The sequence below is a fragment of the Geotrypetes seraphini genome, chromosome 1 (genome assembly GCF_902459505.1).
Source record: "Geotrypetes seraphini chromosome 1, aGeoSer1.1, whole genome shotgun sequence".
In the NCBI taxonomy this organism is placed as follows: domain Eukaryota; kingdom Metazoa; phylum Chordata; class Amphibia; order Gymnophiona; family Dermophiidae; genus Geotrypetes; species Geotrypetes seraphini.
Window position 1 is genome coordinate 257,754,548 of NC_047084.1, and position 20,175 is coordinate 257,774,722.

The following is a 20,175-nucleotide window of genomic DNA, read 5'->3' on the forward strand; positions in this document are numbered from 1 at the left end:
TTAATGTACCTAAAACATTTTTTATGAGTTTTTGCCTCTTTAGTAAGTTTCACTTCATATTTTTTCTTAGCTTTCTTTATCAATGCTTTGCATCTAACTTTCCAGTGCTTGTGTCTCTTCTTATTTTCTTCATTCAGATTCTTTTTCCATTCTTTAAAGTCCATTCTTTAAAGCCCATAGTCTGTTATTGAGAAAGACATGGGGCAAGCCACTGCTTGCCCTGGATCGGTAGCATGGAATATTGGCCAGGTACTAGTGACCTGGATTGGCCACCATGAGAACAGGCTACTGGGCTTGATAGGTCCTATGTTGATAGGCTATTCATATGTTCCTATGTTATGTTCCTTGATAGGCTATTCTTATGTTCCTATGTTTTTTGGGCTTTAATAGCCTATTTCACTTCACCTTTTATACATGCTGGCTCTCATTTCCTCTTCTTTCCACCTTTATCAGCACTTGGACGTTCCGGTGATTAGGACATCTAAGTGCCAGCTTAGGTTAGTTTTGGCCATTTAAATTTTTTGATTATGCTCCCAATAGTGTATTAATGGGTATATTTAAGAGAGAGAATCTATGGATAGGGAAGGGAGGGAAAAAGAGAATGTTACCTGGCTCATTTCTACCTTCCCTCCTCTTCTAAATAAATTGACACCAAGTTTGAATTGTGTTCAGACTAATATAGCTCTTCATTGCTCTTTGATAGGGCTGGATATCATACAGTATTTCCAAATTTGATTATTAGGTTACTATTTGAACAAAATTGTTGCTAGTTTAACTGTTTACTGATATTCAGTGGTCAAAAATCTTGTTATACTGTAAATGCCATTCAAACAGGTTGTTATCAGTAAGACAAAATTCACAATCATCATTTCTCATTTAAAACTGCCTTTATTTAAGACTTTATGTAAATGCTTAAGGCAAGCTTACATTATTAAATACAATAAATAAAAGTAACAGCAAGACGCTTGAAGGTAAATATTAAAATAACAGCAAATTGTGTGAGGGTAAACTTCATTAAAAGTTAAAAACCCATCTGTAATTTATTCTATTTCTCTTCTACTGTGAAGAAAAAAAACACCTTTTTTTTTTCAGGGCTGTAGCTGGAGTTGATACAGATTCTGATTTGGTGCATATGGAAATCCAGGATACCAATGGAGGTATGATAATTTTAAAAAAGTTACCTTTTGAAGTTACAAAACTTGTGGTTGTTCATTCAACTTCATTTTCTTATATAATACTAGTCTTTAAACCCGTTACATTAACAGGTGCTAGAATAGATGTGTGTGTCTTTCTTTCTTTCTTTCTTTCTTTCTCTCTCTCTCTCTCTCTCTCCCCTTGGCCGCTTAATGTCTCTCTCTTTCCTCAACTGTCAACCATCACCCCTTGCCTGTTCCACCTGTCCAGCAGTAGGCCTTCTCCCTTCCTTTTACCTCCCCCTGTGCAGCAGCACTCCTTACCTGCTCCCCTGTCCCTCTTCCCTGCTCCCCCTGTGCAGCAGCACTTCTTCCCTGCTCCCCAGTCACTCTTTCCTGCTCCCCCTGTCTAACAGCACTTCTTACCTGCTCCCCTGTTCCTCTTCCCTGCTCCCCTGTTCCTCTTCCCTACTCTCCCTGTCCAGCAGCACTCCTTATTTTCTCCCCCTGACCCTCTTCCCTGCTCCCCCTGCCCAGCAACACTCCTTACTTTCTCCCCCTGATCCTCTTCCCTGCTCCCCCTGTCCAGCAGCACTCCTTACCTGCTCCCCCTGTCCAGCATGCAGCTCCTCTTCTTTAAAACAGCCTACCGGCTGTAACATTTGTTCCTGTGTCTCTCTCTCTCCTTAGTGTTTTGTTATTTTTTTCAATCTGTCTCTTTAGCCCCCTGTCCTTCTGTGAGTGTCTGTGTGTCTCTCTCTCCTTGTCCTCTGTGTTTTGTGATTTTTTCAATCTGTCTCTTTAGCCCCCTGTCCTTCTGTGAGTGTTTGTGTGTCTCTGTCCTTGTCCACTGTTGTTTGTTTGTTTTTTTAAATCTCTGTGTAGCTCCTGATCCCCTGTTCGCGGATCTGAGTGTAGGGCCAGGTCTGGCGGCGCCGTGTAGGGCGGAAGCGGGAGGCGGGACCTCAGCACCGGCCGGGCGGCTCGCGCCGCCGGCCCCCAGGAGCTCCCGGCCGCCGGCGGCGTGCCATGGTGCAGGAAGAACAGAGATCGGATCAGGGAACACTGCACCGTAAGATCTGCTACCCTCAGCTGTTTTTTTGTTGTTGTTGTTTTTGTAGTTGAAAGCTGCCGCCGCCGCAATTAGGGTTCACCGGCCGCCAGCGCTCAGCTGCACCGTGAGAGCCGGGTGAGAGCAGCGACCCCCAGCTGTGTATTTTTATTTTTATTTTTATTTGAAAGCCACCGCCGCAGCTCCTCTCTCGATCCTGGTGCAGTTCGAGAGAGGAGCCGGTACCATGCAGTGAGAGCCGGGGGTGAGGAAGGCCGCCGCAGCTGTGTAACTTTTTTTTTTTTATTTGAAAGCCGCCGCAGAACTATGCACAGTGAGAGGCGGGGCCGTGCATGCGCAGTCGTGTTTCCGCGACGGATCAGGGAACACGACTTTTGAGTGCGCATGCGCAGCCTAGCATTTTATTATATTAGATTATGATGTATATATTGTAATTAGCACAAACAGCAAAAGCTGGTGTTGGGTTCCGGGGGCTCTTCAGCTAGGAATAATATCCAATCGCCACTTGCCAATCTGGTTGCCTCCTGCTTGGGGAGCTACTAGGGGCAGAGATTTTGAGGATGGTGCTCAGAGTGATCAGGAGCAATTGGGCATCACTTCTGGCTGAAGAGTTCTAGGGCCACCAGACCCCAGAGGACTTCCTGGACTCCCTGACCCCCCTCCCCCCGACCACCAATGATGAACTATGGAGGTAGCCACTAGGGGGGGTGGCAGGCTAGGCAGGCTATACATCAGTGGGGGGTTAGATTAAGGGAGGTCCCAGCACCATAGGGCTGCAGCTTTGTGGGGCCCGATGCTCCTGGGTCACAGGAATAACACTACTTTTAAGGTGGCTTGCAAGCAATGTTATTCCTGAAAGATGGGCTTCGGTAACTTGTGGTACCATGGTCCCGCAGCTTGCTGAATCTCATGACACATCAAGGTGTAGTAAAGGACAAAAGCTCTTACTGCCTACAATATACAGTAGATGTAGGTAAGTGCTCAGTGCTAATGGCAACATGCTAATGGCAAAAATTAGTGTGTGGACCTTTATGCTGGAAATGGTGGCCATTTGTACCACAACTTAGTTAAAGGGCTCTTAAATATAACCCAAAGGATCCCAAATTAGAAACAGAAATATGAAAACAAAAATTGAAGTGGGAATGGGCTGGGGAGGGCTTCAGGTTGGGCAGACTAGATGGACAATTCGGGTCTTTATCTGCTGTCATCTACTATGTTACTATGTAACCACAAAATTTCAAAATGCAGAATGTATTACAACACTGGAGAAATAAAAACAGATTAATTTTATCTTTTACTGAACACAATACAAAGACATCCATGATGTGCATTTCTCAGGCAACTAAGGCCATGCCCATAGGAGGGGCCTTAGGTTCCTGGCCAACCGGAATTGGCCCAGTTGCCTTAAGCCCCTCCTGTGGGCGGGGACTTAGGCATATGGGGCTAACCCAGCCCATGTGGTTGCGGGGTTAGGGGGGCCGTTCAGGGGGCAAATGGGGGGTCGATAGGGGGGGTTGCGGGTGGGTGCGCTGTGGGCAGGAGGGCCTGAGATCCCTCCTGCTTGTTAGGGGGGGTGAGTGGTCATCTTCCATCAGGAGGGGTTGGGTTCCCTCCTGCCGGTATTGTTGGGGTGGGGGGGTCATGAGGGGTGCGCTTCAGCAGGAGGGGTTGGGCTCCCTCCTGCCGGTATTGTCGGAGGGGGGGGGTCGCAGGGGACTTGCGCCTCGGCTGGAGGGTTGGGCTCCCTCCTGCCAGTATTTTCGGGATTCAGGGGGATTCAGGGGCTAGAGTCTCGGCAACGATCGTGGCAGGAGAGATGCCTAATTTCCCCTGCCGTGATTGCGATCCTCCCTCCCGAACTGCCACGAACCACGGCAGGCAAAATGTCCAGTCTCTCCTGCTGCGATCGCGATCCCCCCGAACCCTGACACCTAACACCAGAAGCCTCCATAGGTGGGATTCATCTGAAAGGTAGGTGCCGGAAATATAGACCTTTGAAACCCTGACCTACATTTCCAGTGTCTACCTTTCATGAAGTCATGATTTTAGAAACGGTGCCGTTGCATGATTGACATGTGATCGGTGGCCATTTTCTAGGTTGCTTCTGATGTTGATGCTGTGTATAGAATCTGGCTTTGTACTTAATTGCACATGAGGGCCCTTGTTAAGGCAGTCAAAATAGACTGGTTTATTGGTCATTGTCTTTATTATTCTTGTTAGAGTCCTTTTGGTTTATGAATCATTGTCTCGTTTTATTCTCGCTAGAGTACTTTTTCATGCCCTGTGTTTTACATGCTAAATTCTTGATATATTTCTTCTGATCCAGTGTACAGAGAAGAACTCGCCTGTTATATAAAGGGAGCACAATTTACTTGTTTTTCATGCAGAGATAAATTGAAGTCACAAAGTCGTGCTTCACTGAAAAACTCCATTAATAGCACAATTTGTTCTGGCACTTAAACACTGAACATTTTTCTTGATTTGCAAAATACAAGTGCCAGTTTTCGTGCAGTGCTATGTGTCTGTTAAAATGAATTCTCACATATGTCAATTATGCAAAAATTACCTGACACCTTCAGCCATATATTTATGATGGTGGTACATGAAAGTTCTGTCCTATAAATACAGATTAGTTTTTTGTCACAATCATAGCAAGCTTGAACAATGCACTAACACAATGTAGTTTTCTTGAGCAGTAAGGCATGGGATTCCATTGTTAGCACACAATAGAATATAAGTAGCACATACCACATGCATAATCCAGGGCAGAAAACAAGAATCTAAAATTACTTAAAGTGAAGAAGAATGCCTCAAGAAAACCACTTCCTGTAATGTTTTATTTGAATAAATTAATTTTGCTACTAAAGTATTACAAGTTTATAAAGATGTACTCCATGTAGAAGTACTTTAAGGAAATCATTTAAGAAGCTTTTCACACTGTGTGCTATATGTGTATACAGCAGCAGTTATACATGTATACTCCATTCACATATTGATTGCCAATTTCAAAATGTTATTTCTATATGTAGATTGCCTGAAATGCTCAGATTGAAAGAGAACATGCCCTAAGCCTGCTTTGGCAGATCAAAAAAATTATCCATATATTTTCTATTATACTGTTTATACAGATTGTTTAAAATTAGGCACCAGGATACTACACACTAAGGCCCTGATTCTATAAATGGCACCTAGCATCTAAGCACTGAGGAGTGCAATTGTCAATCATTGGCTAGGCACCGTTTATAGAATTATGCCTAGAAGTACCTAAGCGGTCTTAGTGACCAGTAGCTGTTGAAACTTTAGGCTAGTGGCGGCCTTCCAAGACTTCTGGGGCGGTCTGCAGAGCCTTTGCAGAATATCATCCACTCATTTCCACCATTGGGACCAGGCACTTTTTTACTCTTTTTGTTTACTGCGCTGCACTCTTTCTGTCCTTGCAGTAGGAAGCTCTAGCAAAAGGAAAGCTTACGGAGCCACTGAAGGCAACATGTTTACTTCACTCACACTGCCCACGGCCTGAAGAGTGCAGTACTAGAAACAAAAAGGGTAAAAAAGTGCCAGATTCCGCCAGAGTGGGAGGGTAGTACAGAGATGTTGGTCTGTGGAGATGGGAGGAAAGGGTAAGAAGATGTCAGACCTCTGTGGGAAGAAAGAATGGAAAGGGAAGGGGAGAACAATGATTCCAGATTCCAGGAGGGGGAAGGGAAGGATAGAGCGATGCAGAGCAGGGAAGGAGAGGAAAGAGATATGCCAGACTGCCAGGAAAGGAGAGAGATAGCAGACCACATGATGGGGTGAAGAGAAGGAGGGAGATGTCAGAGGAGGGGGAGGGAAAGAAAGAGATGCCAAGAAAGGGAAGGAGGAGAGACAGATGCCAAACCACAGTGGGGGGGGGGGGGGAGAGGGAAGGGAAGGAGGGGAGAGATACCAGACCATGGGAAAAGGGGAAGGGAAGGAGAGAAAGAGGAGGGAAGAGAAAGTGCACATGGATGGAGAGGAGGAGAAGTCATGGAAAAGTAGATAGATTGAGAAAGAAGCAGGAATATGGAAGCACGTTGACTGTTAAAAGTGAATGCTAAAGATGGATTGAGTCTTCTTCATAGATATTTTGATTTCTTTTCTGACTTCCAATATCAAATCTATGTCTCCTGGGTTTTTCTAAAGATGGATTGAGGGCAGAAAGTGAAGGAGAGAAAAACAGCAAATGGATAAGAAGGCACTGGAAATAAAGTTAAGAGCACAGTCAGAAGGAAGTGTAGCCAGAGACTGGGAAAAGATGATTAGAAAAATAAAATCGCCAGACAACAAAGATAGGAAAAAAAAATTTATTTTCAATTCAGTGATTGAAATATGTCAGTTTTGAGATTTTACATCTGCTGTCTATAGTTTGTACAGTTCAGGAAGAAATGCATTTTTCTCTATTTCTCTGGTGGTGTACTGCATGCAGACTCTGGTTTCATTTGTGTATATTAATACTTTTAGTTTTTGATCCTGTATTTGCATAAAGTTCTGTGTTCTGCACTAGAGAATGACACGGGGAAAAAATGTATCTCCGTTCCCACCCTGTCCCCATGAGCTTATCCCCATCCCTGCCCTGTCCCCGTGAGCTCAGTCTCCATCCCTGCTCCATCCCCATGAGCTCAGTCCCCGTCCCTGCCCCGCAAACTCGGTCCCCATCCTGCAAACTGTCAGATCCCATCCGCACAAGCCTCAAATAGTTATGATTTTATACTGAACTTATTTTATTGAAGTATAAAAAGAGGCAATATTCTGTATAATTGTCATTTTATAAACACAAATAATACAGAGCAAGGATCAACAAAACCCCTGTCTCCCCTCCCTTTCACAAATATCTCCTCCATTATTGTGGAGGAGATTACTACAGAATGCTACATAGAAAAATCAAGCTAACAGAATACTTCAGTCACACCTGGCAGGAGAGAGCCCTAAGCCAGCTGGAAGCTAAAGAAGCACAGCCTGGACTTTGCGGTCCCCAGTTATGTCTAATACCAGCTCTAGCAGGATACATATTTCAAATCTGAAATATTCTAATCACAAAATATAAAATAAATAAATTTATTTTTTCTACCTTTTGTTGTCTGGTAATTTTATTCTTCAAATCACATTGGTCTCAGACTTTGGTTTTAGGTTCGGTCTGTCTTCATCGTGGCATGGCTGGCTCCTGAAGGTAAAATAGGCCCAAGGGGAGGTGCCGAGTCTGACAATGGCACAATTTTTTTTACCACAGAAGCAAGACTTTTCACCGCTCCCACGGGGTGGTAAAATGTCTTGTTCCCATTCCCGCGGGAATCAAAAAAGGTCTTATCCCCATTCCTGTGGTAAACCAGGTGCAAATGTCTCCATTCCTGCGGATTTACTGCGGTGACCACAGTTTACCGCGGTAAACGGTTCCCGTGTCATTTTCTATTCTGCACTGTATGGCCAAGGCCAGGTGTTCTGATAGGAATGAATGTCGAGAAGCTTTATTGGTATCATGGTCCCAAATAGGAAGATATTTGTCTGCTATCCCTCAGCCCTTTTAATAATAATAACTTTATTTTTCTATACCGCCAACACCCAAAAAATTGTAGGTGGTTCACAGAATAAAAAGAACTGGACATTCCAGTAATGATACAAAGCACACAAAACAGCCCTCACTTAAAAATTACATAGACACATAGAAACATACTAGCAGATAAAGGCCAAATGGCCCATCCAGTCTGCCCATCCGCAGTAACCATTATCTCTTCATCTCTCTAAGAGATCCCACGTGCCTATCCTAGACTTTCTTGAATTCAGACACAATCTCTGTCTCCACCACCTCTTCTGGGAGACTGTTCCATGCATCTACCACCCTTTCTGTAAAAAAAGTATTTCCTTAGATTACTCCTGAGCCTATCACCTCTTAACTTCATCCTATGCCCTCTGATTCCAGAGCTTCCTTTCAAATGAAAGAGACTCAACTCATGTGCATTTACATCACGTAGGTATTTAAACGTCTCTATCATAACTCCCTTCTCCCGCCTTTCCTCCAAAGTATACCGATTGAGATCTTTAAGTCTGTCCCCCATATGCCTTATGACGAAGACCAAGCACCATTTTAGTAGCCTTTCTCTGGATCAACTCCATGCTTTGTATATCTTTTTGAAGGTGCGGCTTCCAGAATTGTACACAATATTCTAAGTGAGGTCTCACCAGAGTCTTATACAGGAGCATCATTACCTCAAGTTTCAAGTTTATTTAAAATTTCTTATACCATCTAATCAAGCCTCCTTTTTCGTACTTGCCATACCTCTTCCTATGCACCCTAACATCCTTCTAGCTTTTGCCATCATATTACTTGTTCCATTCTAGGGAACTTCAACCAAGGCACCTTTCCGCCCTATAATTGCCAGAGAAGCAGAGAGCTCTAGTCAAGAGCAAGCAGATGCTAGATGTGCTTCATGGGCCTCAATTCAAGTTTCAAGTTTATTTGGGGTTTGAACAAAAAAAAAATGGGAGGGGGACAAACAATTGGGGGGGATCAAGGACATACTTTCCATGAGAGGGAAATGGAGGGAGGAACTACAAATTAGTAAAGGAAAGAAAACAAAGAAGGGAAAAAACAGAAGGGCATTTGCTTGATCAATGCTTGTCTGCTTCGAGTGGAGATGTCAGATGGACTCCAAAATCAGATTACTTAAAGACGTCCCTGTATAGGTAGATTTTTAATTTTGATTTGAACTTTTCAAGGGTTTTTGGGAGCAGTAACAGAAAAAGTATGTTTTGCCTAGTGTTTATAGTTCGTATGGAAGGGATTGTGAGAAGATTTTTATCCTCTGATTGTAAAGTACGGAAAGGATTATACGGGATAATGACTCTATCCAGGAATAGTGGAGCTTTAGATAGTAGGATTTTAATGTAATTAGTGCCAGTTTGTAAGTAATTCTATGGTTGATGGTGGTTGAAATTCCTAGGTCCTGGCCACTGTTCCCTTTAAGCTGAACAAGAGTCCTCCACTTATAGTCATGTCAATGAGAGGTGCTGTTTCATTATCACCTTTTTCATCGTGCACATTATTGTCTGAGCATTCCTTCTATATGAACATATAGGGCTCCTTTTACAAAGGTGCACTAGTGGATTTAGCGCGCGCTAGCCGCTCCCGCCTCCTTTTTAAGCAGGCGGTAGTTTTTCGACTAGCACGCGCTAATCGTGTGCGTGCACTAAAAATGCTAGCGCACCTTCATAAAAGGAGTCCATTGTCAAGCAAATAAGAATTCCACTATGCCAACCAAAGATCTTTTAGGATCATTACAATTTTGGGGTCGATTGTGCCATATAACCTAGGTAAGAAATAAATGCTAGCTATTTAAAGATTGTCACTCTTGATTGAGAGTGTTATTTAATTATTTATATTTTTTTTATCTGTTCAATGAACTTTTATCCTGATATAGGCAAAAAGATTATGGTCATGTTGGGTTTTATGTATTTATGATTACATTTACTCCTCCCCCCACACACACTTTTACAAAACTGTGCAAGAGGTTTTTTGCGCCGGCCAGCATGCTGAATGCTTTGCACTGCTCAGACGCTCATAGGAACTCCATGATCGTCAGAGTAGCGCAGAGCATTTTTGTAAAAAGGAGGGGGGAGGCTTAATGTTATAATTTATGTGTGTGTTGTATTTATTATCTAATAAATTATTTTGTGAATATTTTTATCAAGATCTTGTTAGTGTTTTCTTGGTTGGTTTTGTGGTACCATTCTCGCTTCCATTCTTTTACAACCTTCAAGAACTCAGGTAGTGAATTCCAAAGAGTCAGTATAACTAAGGAAAAAGCTGTATTTCATGTTAGCACAGTTTGCCCTCTCTCATTGATGGAAGCGCAAGCAGGCACATCCCTTCTGAATACAACTAATCAGAGAACATAAAGAACCAGAATATCTTGCATAGTAACTAATTTTTTTTCAAAATGATTTGAGGTACTGAATTCATCTCAAATTCCTTATCTCTGAACACAAAGAATGCATTTGATCATTAGCAGGGGTGCTCAATCACCCAAAGCAGCTGATTTTAACATTTTTATGTTCTTTGGGTGTCTGTGCAAGAATGTTTGCTATTATATCAAGGCTCATTTGAGAATAAGACTTGTAGTTTCCAATCCCATTTGTCTGCTAGCTGAGAATATTAGAGAGCAGGGCACCAGGTACTTGAAATCCATATTACTGTTCCCTATGTATGTTTTTTTTCCACACCTCTGTGATTACTTTTGTTTCCAACTCAAGCCTGCTGTCCTCCATTCCCTAATAATCACCACTGTTATATCCTGTATCCACCTGTGCCATAACTTTGATCATCACTTCCTCTGTCCTGGGCAGAAATGATGCACTCTGTTCCATATGTCATGACCATGATCATTAGAATTGGCAACTGAAAAGGAAAATATTGTTTGGCATGGTGGAAATGTGTTAAAGGGAGAAAAGTGCTTAAGTCTGGAGATTGTGATCCTTAAGACAGGGTGAGACAGAGGGAGATAAATCTAGTCGAGTCCAGGGCCGGCATTAGGGGAGGGCAAACAGGGCAACTGCCCTTGGCCCCACAGCTCCAGGGAGCCCCGTGGTCTGGGCATCTCTTCCCTTTATTGTGCCATCTCCCTCCCTTACCCTCACCTTCACAGCGCTTTTCCAAACCAAAATTTTCTCTCTCAGGACTTGACATGGCAGCTGTTCTCACTAGTTGCACATGGCTACCCCAAAGCTTCTCCTCAGAAACAATCAGAGGAGAAGCTTCGGGGCAGCTGCATACAACTAGTGAGAACAGCTGCTGCGTCAGGGATCCTCTGAGAGAGAAAACTTTGGTTTGGAAAAGCGGTCATGAAGGTAAGTGGAAGGGAAGGAGATGGCTCGACAAGGGGAAGAGGTTGAGTGGCTTTTTAGGTTTATTGTGTGGAGAAAGAGGGGTACAGACATTGGATGGAAGTGGGGAGGAGAGAGGGGAGCAGACACGGAATGGAAGTGGTAAGGAGAGAGGAGGCAGATGCTGGATGGAAGTGAGAGGGAGTGAGAGAGGGGAGCAGATGCTGAATGGAAGTGGTAAGGAGAGAGAGGGGGGCAGATGCTGGATGAAAGTGAGAGAGGGGAGCAGACGCTGGAAGGAAGTGGAGAGAGAGAGGGGAGCAGATGCTGAATTGAAGTGGTGAGGAGATACTGATTGTAAAAACAGTAAACTTTACTGACCTGAAGAAAGAGATTTTGACCTCTGAAAGCTAATTGAGAAATGCATTAGTCCAATAAATTGATGGGCACTACATTTTCTTCCTGCCATGCCTCATGCCTCCTACCCAAATGCAAATATAAATACCTAAGTTGGTGGGCTCCCCTAAGCTCTGCCAGTGAAGATCTCTTCCTCTAGATTGGTGACCAGAACTCAAGCTCTGCAGGTGGTGGCAGCTCAGAGACACTACCGCTAGCTGCAGAGCTTGGAGATTACTGGCTGCTAGTTTGGAGGAGGCGAATCTTTACTGGCAGGGTTTTGGGACCCCTACCAGCCACAGCAAGAAATGGCTAATTTTTGGTGGACATGGGCTTGGGATCACTGTGTGTTCAGTACAGAAAAGAAGTGCATATCTGTTTTTATGTATCCATTGTTGTAATACTTAATGAAATTAAATTCTTGGGGTTCCCTGTTCAATTTCTATTTCTATTTGTGATCCTTTGGTAAAGGTCTGTGTGTTTTATGTGTAAAGAAGTCATGTAAAGTTTTATGTGTGATAATAATGGGAGGTGAAGATACAGGAATGGGTGGGTTATGTACGATAGTAATGGGAGGTGGGGATATCAAAGGGGGGTGCCGAGAGGAGAGGGAGGAGAGGGAGGAGAGGGAATCCTTCCTTAATTTATGCCCTGGGCTCCAGCATGTCTAAACCAGCCCTGATTGAAAGAAACCAGAGATAGTAAAGAAGCAATTTACAGGATTGGGATTAGATGAGAAAGTGGAGATATCAGGATTTTAGAGATTAAGGGGGAGGGGGAACTCAGGGATTTGATGAGACTCAGGGAGAAAAGTGAGTGGGACTGGGTGGATATTCAGGGATTAAGAGGATACTGGGGAATAAACAATTGGAAGAGCATGTGTTGTGTGTGTGTTGGGGGGGGGGGATAAGGAGATAAAAATGATGAGGGGCATAGGTGGGAGGGAGGAGGTACCAGAAATGACAACAAAATAGGAAGAGAGGGGGATGATGGATGTGGGGGATTATGATGGACACAAGAGAATAAGGAGACAGAGGGGATATTGTCTTTATATTTTGCACAATAGAGGTTAAATATTTCTGGTGTTCTATTGTATGTAAGAGTTTGGCTTCTAGGTATTATTTTGGCATCACTGAGCCCCTCTTGTTTTTGTTGTCACTTGTGTAAATAATGTATTTTCAGAAATAGTCATGTGCTAGGAGGTGGAGCCTGGAGATAGAGTGAAGTGGGGTTTGTGGTGCGTATTGAAATCTCCTTATCAAAAATTGGGACCCCTTGGTTATGATCTTAGTGTATAGTAATGTTATAAGAGTCAATTTTTTGTTTTATGTAGAAAGCGTATTTTATACATGTGAAATAGCTGTTATAAAATTGCATGGCTCAATACACACGTGAAGCACACTGCTGACCAGGGCATGTGGACTTTTATGTGATCAGTGTATAGGTGTTCCTAGGAGCATATGTAGTTTGGGCAGCGCAGGAGTGGAATTATAGAAACATAGAGTATGACGGCAGAAAAGGGCCGACGGCCCAACAAGTCTGCCCACACAAGAACCCTGCCTCCTTCGAGAATCCATCTTTTAAGCATTCCTCTTGAGCGACCCCACCGGTCTGTCCCATCGTCCCTTGAAGTCAAGCGTGGTACTGGCCTCGACTACCTGACGTGGAAGACCATTCCATTGATCAATTACCCTTTCGGTGAAGAAATACTTCCTGGTGTCCCCATGAAATCTTCCCCCCCCCCTGAGTTTTAGCGGATGCCCTCTTGTTGCCGTGGGACCAGTAAGACAAAAGATTTCTTCCTCCACATCAATACGGCCCATGATGTATTTGAATGTTTCTATCATGTCCCCCCTTTCCCTGCGCTCTTCGAGAGAATATAAGTGCAGCCTGCTCAAACGTTCTTCATATGGGAGATTTTTAGTCCTGAGACCATCCTAGTGGCCATTCGGTGAATCGACTCCATTCTCTTCACATCCTTTTGATAATGTGGCCTCCAAAACTGAACACAGTACTCCAGGTGAGGTCTCACGATTGATCTGTACAATGGCAGTATAACTTCAGGCTTAAGACAGATAAAGCTCCTTCTGATGCAGCCCAGCATTTGTCTAGCTTTTGCTGTTGCTTTCTCCACCTGATTTGCAGCTTTCATATCTTCCCGGATGATTACTCCCAAATCCCGTTCTGCTACAGTTCTGGTTAGGTTTTCACCATTCAGGGTGTATGTTCTGCATGGATTTTTGCTACCAAGGTACATAACCTTACATTTTTTGACATTAAAATTCAGTTGCCAAGTACTGGACCATTGTTCTAGTAAAAGTAGGTCCTGCTCCATAGTGCCGGGCATGATTGCACTATCAGGTTCTGCTGCGCTGCCCACAATGTTGCACAGTTTAGCGTCATCGGCGAATGATGTAATTTTACCTCTAAGTCCCTGAGGCAGATCCCTTACAAAGTGCCTTGCGGCACTCCACTGGTCACTTCCGACGTCTTTGAGGGAATAGAAACATAGAAACATAGAAATAGACGGCAGATAAGGGCCACGGCCCATCTAGTCTGCCCACCCCAATGACCCTCCCCTACCTTTCTCTGTGAATAGATCCCACGTGTCTATCCCATTTGGCCTTAAAATCAGGCACGCTGCTGGCCTCAATAACCTGAAGTGGAAGACTATTCCAGCGATCAACCACCCTTTCAGTGAAAAAGAATTTCCTGGTGTCCCCGTGCAGTTTCCCGCCCCTGATTTTCCACAGATGCCCCCTTGTTGCCGTGGGACCCTTGAAAAAGAAGATATCTTCTTCCACCTCGATGCGGCCCGTGAGATAATTGAATGTCTCGATCATGTTACCCCTCTCTCTGCGTTCCTCGAGTGAGTACAGCTGCAACTTATCCAGCCATTCCTCGTACGGGAGATCCTTGAGTCCCAAGACCATCCGGGTGGCCATTCTCAGGACCGACTCCAGTCTCAGCACATCCTTACGGTAATGCGGCCTTCAGAATTGCACACAGTATTCCAGGTGGGGCCTCACCATGGATCTATACAATGGCATAATGACTTCAGGCTTACGGCTGACAAAACTTCTGCGTATGCAACCTATGATTTGCCTTGCCTTGGATGAAGCTTGCTCCACTTGATTGGCAGTCTTCATGTTCTCGCTGACGGTCACCCCTAAGTCTTGTTCTGCTTCAGTTCTTTTTAGGATCTCGCCATTAAGGGTGTAAGTCTTGCATGGATTATAGCTGCCCAGGTGCATGACTTTGCATTTTTTGGCATTAAAGCTGAGTTGCCAGGACCTAGACCAGCGCTCCAGTAGGAGTAGGTCGTGCATCATGTTGTCGGACATTGAATTTATGTCTGTTGTGCTTTAGCCCACTACATAGCTTAGTTTGGCGTCATCGGCGAATAATGTTATTTTACCTCGCAGTCCTTCTGCCAAGTCTCTTATAAAGATGTTGAATAGGATCGGGCTCAGGACCGAGCCCTGCGGCACTCCACTGATTACCTCCGTCATTTCGGAGGGGGTGCCGTTCACCACTACCCTTTGAAGCCTACCTCCAAGCCAGTTCCCAACCCATTTCATCAATATGTCGCCCAATCCTATAGAACTCATCTTGCTCAGCAACCTGCGGTGTGGTACGCTATCGAATGGTTTACTGAAGTCCAGGTATACAATGTCCAGGGACTCCCCAACATCCAGCTTCCTCGTCACCCAGTCAAAGAAGCTGATCAGGTTGGATCCATGTTGACGGGGATCCCGTAGATTCTCCTCATTCAGGATCGTATCCATTGGCGTTTGATTAGAGTTTCCATTAGTTTGCACACTATTGATGTGAGACTCACCGGTCTGTAGTTTGCTGTCTCCATCTTGGAGCCTTTCTTGTGGAGTGGAATGACGTTAGCCGTCTTCCAGTCCAACGGGACGTTACCCGTACTAAGGGAGAGATTGAAGAGCGCGGATAGCGGTTCCGCCAAGACATCACACAACTCCCTGAGCACCCTGGGGTGTAGGTTGTCAGGCCCCATTGCCTTGTTAACCTTAAGCTTTGACAGCTCGCAGTAGACACCGCTGGGTGTAAACTCGAAATTACTAAACGGGTCATCTGCGTCAACCCTTGTCTGTAGCTGAGGGCCGAGTCCTGGCGCCTCGCGGGTGAAGACTGAACAGAAGTATTCATTTAACAGTTGGGCTTTTTCCGAATCCGCTTCTACATAGTCTCCGTCTGGTTTCCTAAGACGTACTATCCCACCTGAGTTCTTGTTTCTGTCACTGATATACCTGAAGAAGGATTTATCTCCTTTCTGGATGTTCTTTGCTAAAGACTCCTCCATGCGGAATTTGGCCTCCCTAACTGCTGTTTTGACGGCTTTTGACTTGGCCAGATAGACTTCCCTAGAGTCCTGTTTCCCTGATTGTTTGTAAGAGATAAATGCTTTTTTTCTTCTCCTTGATGAGGTCCGAAATCTCCGCAGAGAACCACTGTGGCTTATTGTTCCTTCGCCGTTTACTTACTGATTTAACATAGCGGTTTGTTGCTTCTTGTATGGTGGCTTTCAAAGTCGACCACATTTCTTCCACGTTATCGATTTCTGCTTGGCTTTGTAGCGCCTGGTGAATGAAGTCTCCCATTTCTTTGAAGTTTGTGTCCTTGAATTTGAGGACCTTGGTCAGTGTGATAGATTTAGTGAAACCTTTCCTGAGATTGAACCATATCATGTTGTGGTCACTGGAGGCCAATGTGTTGCCCACCGAGACCTCTGTGACACTTTCTCTATTGGTAAGTATCAGATCCAGTATTGCCTGATCCCTTGTTGGTTCCAACACCAGTTGCCTGAGTCTTGCTCCCTTCATAGAATTTAATGGTCTCCTGCTGCTGCCGGAAGCAGAGGAAAGCGTGTCCCAATCCACATCAGGCATGTTGAAGTCACCTAACAATACTGTGTCCCCACGCAAGGTGATATTCTCTATATCTCCGATTAATTCCATATCTAGGTCATCCTGTTGTCTTGGGGGTCTGTATATTACGCCAAGATACAGGCATTTGTCCTTCCCTCTGGCCAAATTTACCCAAAGGGATTCCCCAGTGTAGTGGACATCTGTGATTCTGGTGACCTTAATGTCATCTTTAGTATATAATGCTACACCTCCTCCCATTTTGCCCTCCCTGTCCCGGCGAAGCAAGTTGTAACTCGGTATGACCATGTCCCACCCGTGGGAGTCCGTGAGCCAGGTCTCAGATATTGCCACAACATCCAGGTCAGCATTCCTCATTTCTGTTTCTAATTCCAGGATCTTGTTTCCCAGACTGTGGGCGTTTACGTACATAGCCCTCCATGTTGTATGTTTGTTACGTCTCAGTGGGGATGTTCCCGCTTGAGTTACTTGGACACCTTTAGCATTATTCGCATGTTTTGTACTTTCCCTAGACCCAGAGTTACAACGTGCACCTATCCCGGACTCCCCAGACCCAGAACTACAGTGTGTTCCTATCCCAGACTCGGAAATGTGTGTACCCTGTGGGGGTATTCCTGCTTGGGCTACTTGAACTCCTTTAGAACAATTTGCAATGTGTGTTCTCTCGCTGGACCCAGAATTACAATGTGTACTCCCCTTAGACCCTGAATTACAATGTGTACTCCCCTTAGACCCAGAATTACAATGTGACCCAGAATTATAATGTGAGCCAAACCCAGACTCGAAAGTGTGTATACTCTCCCCTGAACCAGATCGGTGTTTACTTACCTTAGTCTCAAAAAAGTATTGGCAGCTTAGCTCGCTAGGTAGGTTGTTTGTGCCCGTACCCTCCCCCAACTTACCTAGTTTAAATCCCTGTGTAATAGGCGGGCTAGACGGTGTCTAAGGACGTTCTTCCCTCTTCTGGTCAGGTGTAACCCGTCTGGTCCCTGTAGTCCTTGCAATACCTCTCCATGGTGCAAGAACCCAAAGTTCATCTCCTTGCACCATCCCTGCAGCCAGTCGTTTGCCCTCTGAATGCGATCCTCCCTGGCACTGCCCTTGCCCCTTACTGGGAGGATCGAGGAGAAGACCACCTGTGCATCCATCCTCCTCAGCTTCTCACCCAGGGCTCTGAAGTCTTCAGGTATGCTATCCGGGGTGCTCCTGGCGGTGTCATTGGTTCCGACGTGGATGAGAATCATGGGGAAGTGGTCACAGGGCTTGATGAGTCTGTCCAAGCAAACGGTTACATCCCGGATCCTGGCCCCTGGCAAACAGCTGACCTCTCTTGATTGCAGGTCTGATTTACAAATTGGACCCTTGGTGCCCCTCAGCAACGAATCCCCGATGACCACCACTCTGCGCTTCTTAGGGGTGGGCCGATCTGTTGACTCTGGAACTGGAACCGTCTGCTGAACAACTTCCTGTTCTTCATTGTCAGGACCTTCTTGTAGCAGCTGGTATCTGTTCCTCAGGGTGATTTGTGGTGTCGATGTAGAGCCACCCTGTATGTGAGAGAAAGAGACAGAATAAGGTCTTCTGCGTTTTCCTGTGGAGGAAGTCACCAGCTGCCAGGAATCAGCGTCTCCAGCCACTTCCTGTATTCCGACGGTTGGTCTCAAGTTTGCAGGTTTGGATGTTTTGGGTGTCTCTAGGATGGTCTTGTCAGGTTCCTGTTCGGTGATCTGAGACAGCTCCTGGATGACTCCGTCGATGAAGGTCTCGTCGTCTCGGATACATCTTAAGCGCTAAACCTCCTCTCTCAGGCTCCTCAGCTCTAGCAAAAGGCTTTCATCTGGCTGATCCATTCCTTCCGTCTGTGTGGAGACTGTAGACATCTTTGAGGGGATGGCCTCGGTCTGTATAGAGACCTCTGCCCTCCGTCCTGGCTTCCCTTCCATCTGTACGAAGACCGTAGCCATCCCCTGGGTACTTTCAGTTACTGGACTGCCTGTCTTGATAGAAGTCTTGCTGCTTCTAGTTCTACCTGCCATTTACAAAAGTTGGGGGTTTTTTTGTTTTTTTTTATATTTGTTAGGATGGGGGCTGTTAGGTGTTGTCAGACAGTGTTGAGGTTGGAGGGATAGAGGTAGCTAGTTAGTTCTTGGTCTGGGAGATAGAGTAGTTAGTTAATTGTCGCCTGCTTGTTAGTGTGCTAGTGAGGTCAGTCTGATTAAATGTTAGAGGATAGTGTGATCTGCCTGTTAAAATGAAGTCTACCGCTAAGCCAGTCTTTTACCCATGCAGTCAGTGTTTCTCCTAGGCCCATCGTGTTCATCTTGTTCAATAACCTACGGTTTGGGACACTATCAAAAGCCTTACTGAAGTCTAAATACACGATGTCCAGGGATTCTCCCTTATCCAGTTTCTTTGTTACCCAGTCAAAGAAATTTATCAGATTGGATTGACAAGACCTTCCCTTCGTAAAGCCATGCTGATGGGGATCCCGTAGTCCTTCGTCATCCAGAATCGTGTCCAATCTTTTTTTGATCAACGTTTCCATAAGTTTACATACTATTGATGTAAGAGTCACTGGCCTGTAATTTTCAGCCTCTGACCTGCATCCCTTTTTGTGGAGCGGGATAACGTTGGCAGTTTTTCAGTCCAAGGAAGCTTTTCCCTTTGTTAGGGAAAGATTAAAAAGCTCAGCCAACGGTTCTGCCAGAACATCTCTCAATTCCCGAAGTACTCTGGGGTGTAGATTATCCAGGCATATGGCTTTGTTCACCTTTAGCTTTGATAGTTCGTGGTAGACATTGCTCGCGTTAATTGCAAAGTCCCAGAATGGGTCCTCCGAGCACCCTTTTGTCTGTGGCTGAGGTCCGGATCCTGGCGCTTCGCAGGTGAAGACTGAGCAGAAGTAGTTATTGAGTAGTTCTGCTTTGTCCGCGTCTGAGTCAATAAAGTTGCCGTCAGGTTTCTTTAGGCGCACAATACCGCCTGAGTTCTTCTTCCTGTCGCTAATGTACTTAAAAAAGGATTTATCCCCCTTTTTAACTTGTCTTGCTAAATTTTCTTCCATCCGGAGTTTGGTCTCCCTGACTGCCATTTTAACATTTCTAGATTTCGCCAGATAGGTTTCTTTAGCTTCTGGCTATGTATAGGTATATTTAATAAAATAGGATTCAGCATATATAAAGCTATCATACACATTGAGTGGGTGATCCAAGATGGCTGCACAGAGTATACTACAAAGCTGAATTATTTTTGATGTACAGTATAATGATTTACTTTTTATATATTTTTGAAGATGCAGTCTCCAGAATTGTACACAATATTCTAAATGAGGTCTCACCAGAGTCTTATACAGAGACATCAATACCTCCTTTTTCCTATTGGCCATACCTCTCCCTTTGCAACCTAGCATCCTTCTAGCTATCATCGTCACCTTTTCAACCTGTTTGGCCACCTTAAAATCATCACATACAATCACACCCAAGTCCCGCTCTTCCGTCGTGCACATAAGTTCTTAACCCCCTAAACTGTACCGTTCCTTTGTGTTTTTGCAGCCCAAATGCATGACCTTGCATTTCTTAGCATTAAATTTTAGCTGCCAATTTTCAGACCATTCTTCAAGCTTCACCAGGTCTCTCTTCATGTTATTCACACCATCCATCGTGTCTACTCTATTGCAGATTTTGGTATCATCTGCAAAGAGGCAAATCTTACGCAACAACCCTTCAGCAGCCAGTTTGTTTAATGATCAAAGGAGTAACATGGTCTGAGCGACTTGCCTTGTAGAACAGTTTTATTGCTGTGTTTTGTGTCAGTTCTAAACATGTCA

At 44.7% G+C, this 20,175-nt stretch overlaps 1 protein-coding gene across 6 annotated transcripts in view; it reads left to right on the plus strand.

Moving 5' to 3' along the window:
- Positions 1-20,175, plus strand: part of SORCS2 (sortilin related VPS10 domain containing receptor 2) — a 1,263,434-nt gene that overhangs the window by 974,237 nt on the left and 269,022 nt on the right. For all 6 annotated transcript variants that reach the window (XM_033949940.1, XM_033949949.1, XM_033949957.1 and 3 more), the window contains exon 6: positions 1,093-1,157. In XM_033949940.1, coding sequence (XP_033805831.1) covers positions 1,093-1,157 — 65 coding nt within the window. The remainder of the gene's footprint in view (positions 1-1,092; positions 1,158-20,175) is intronic.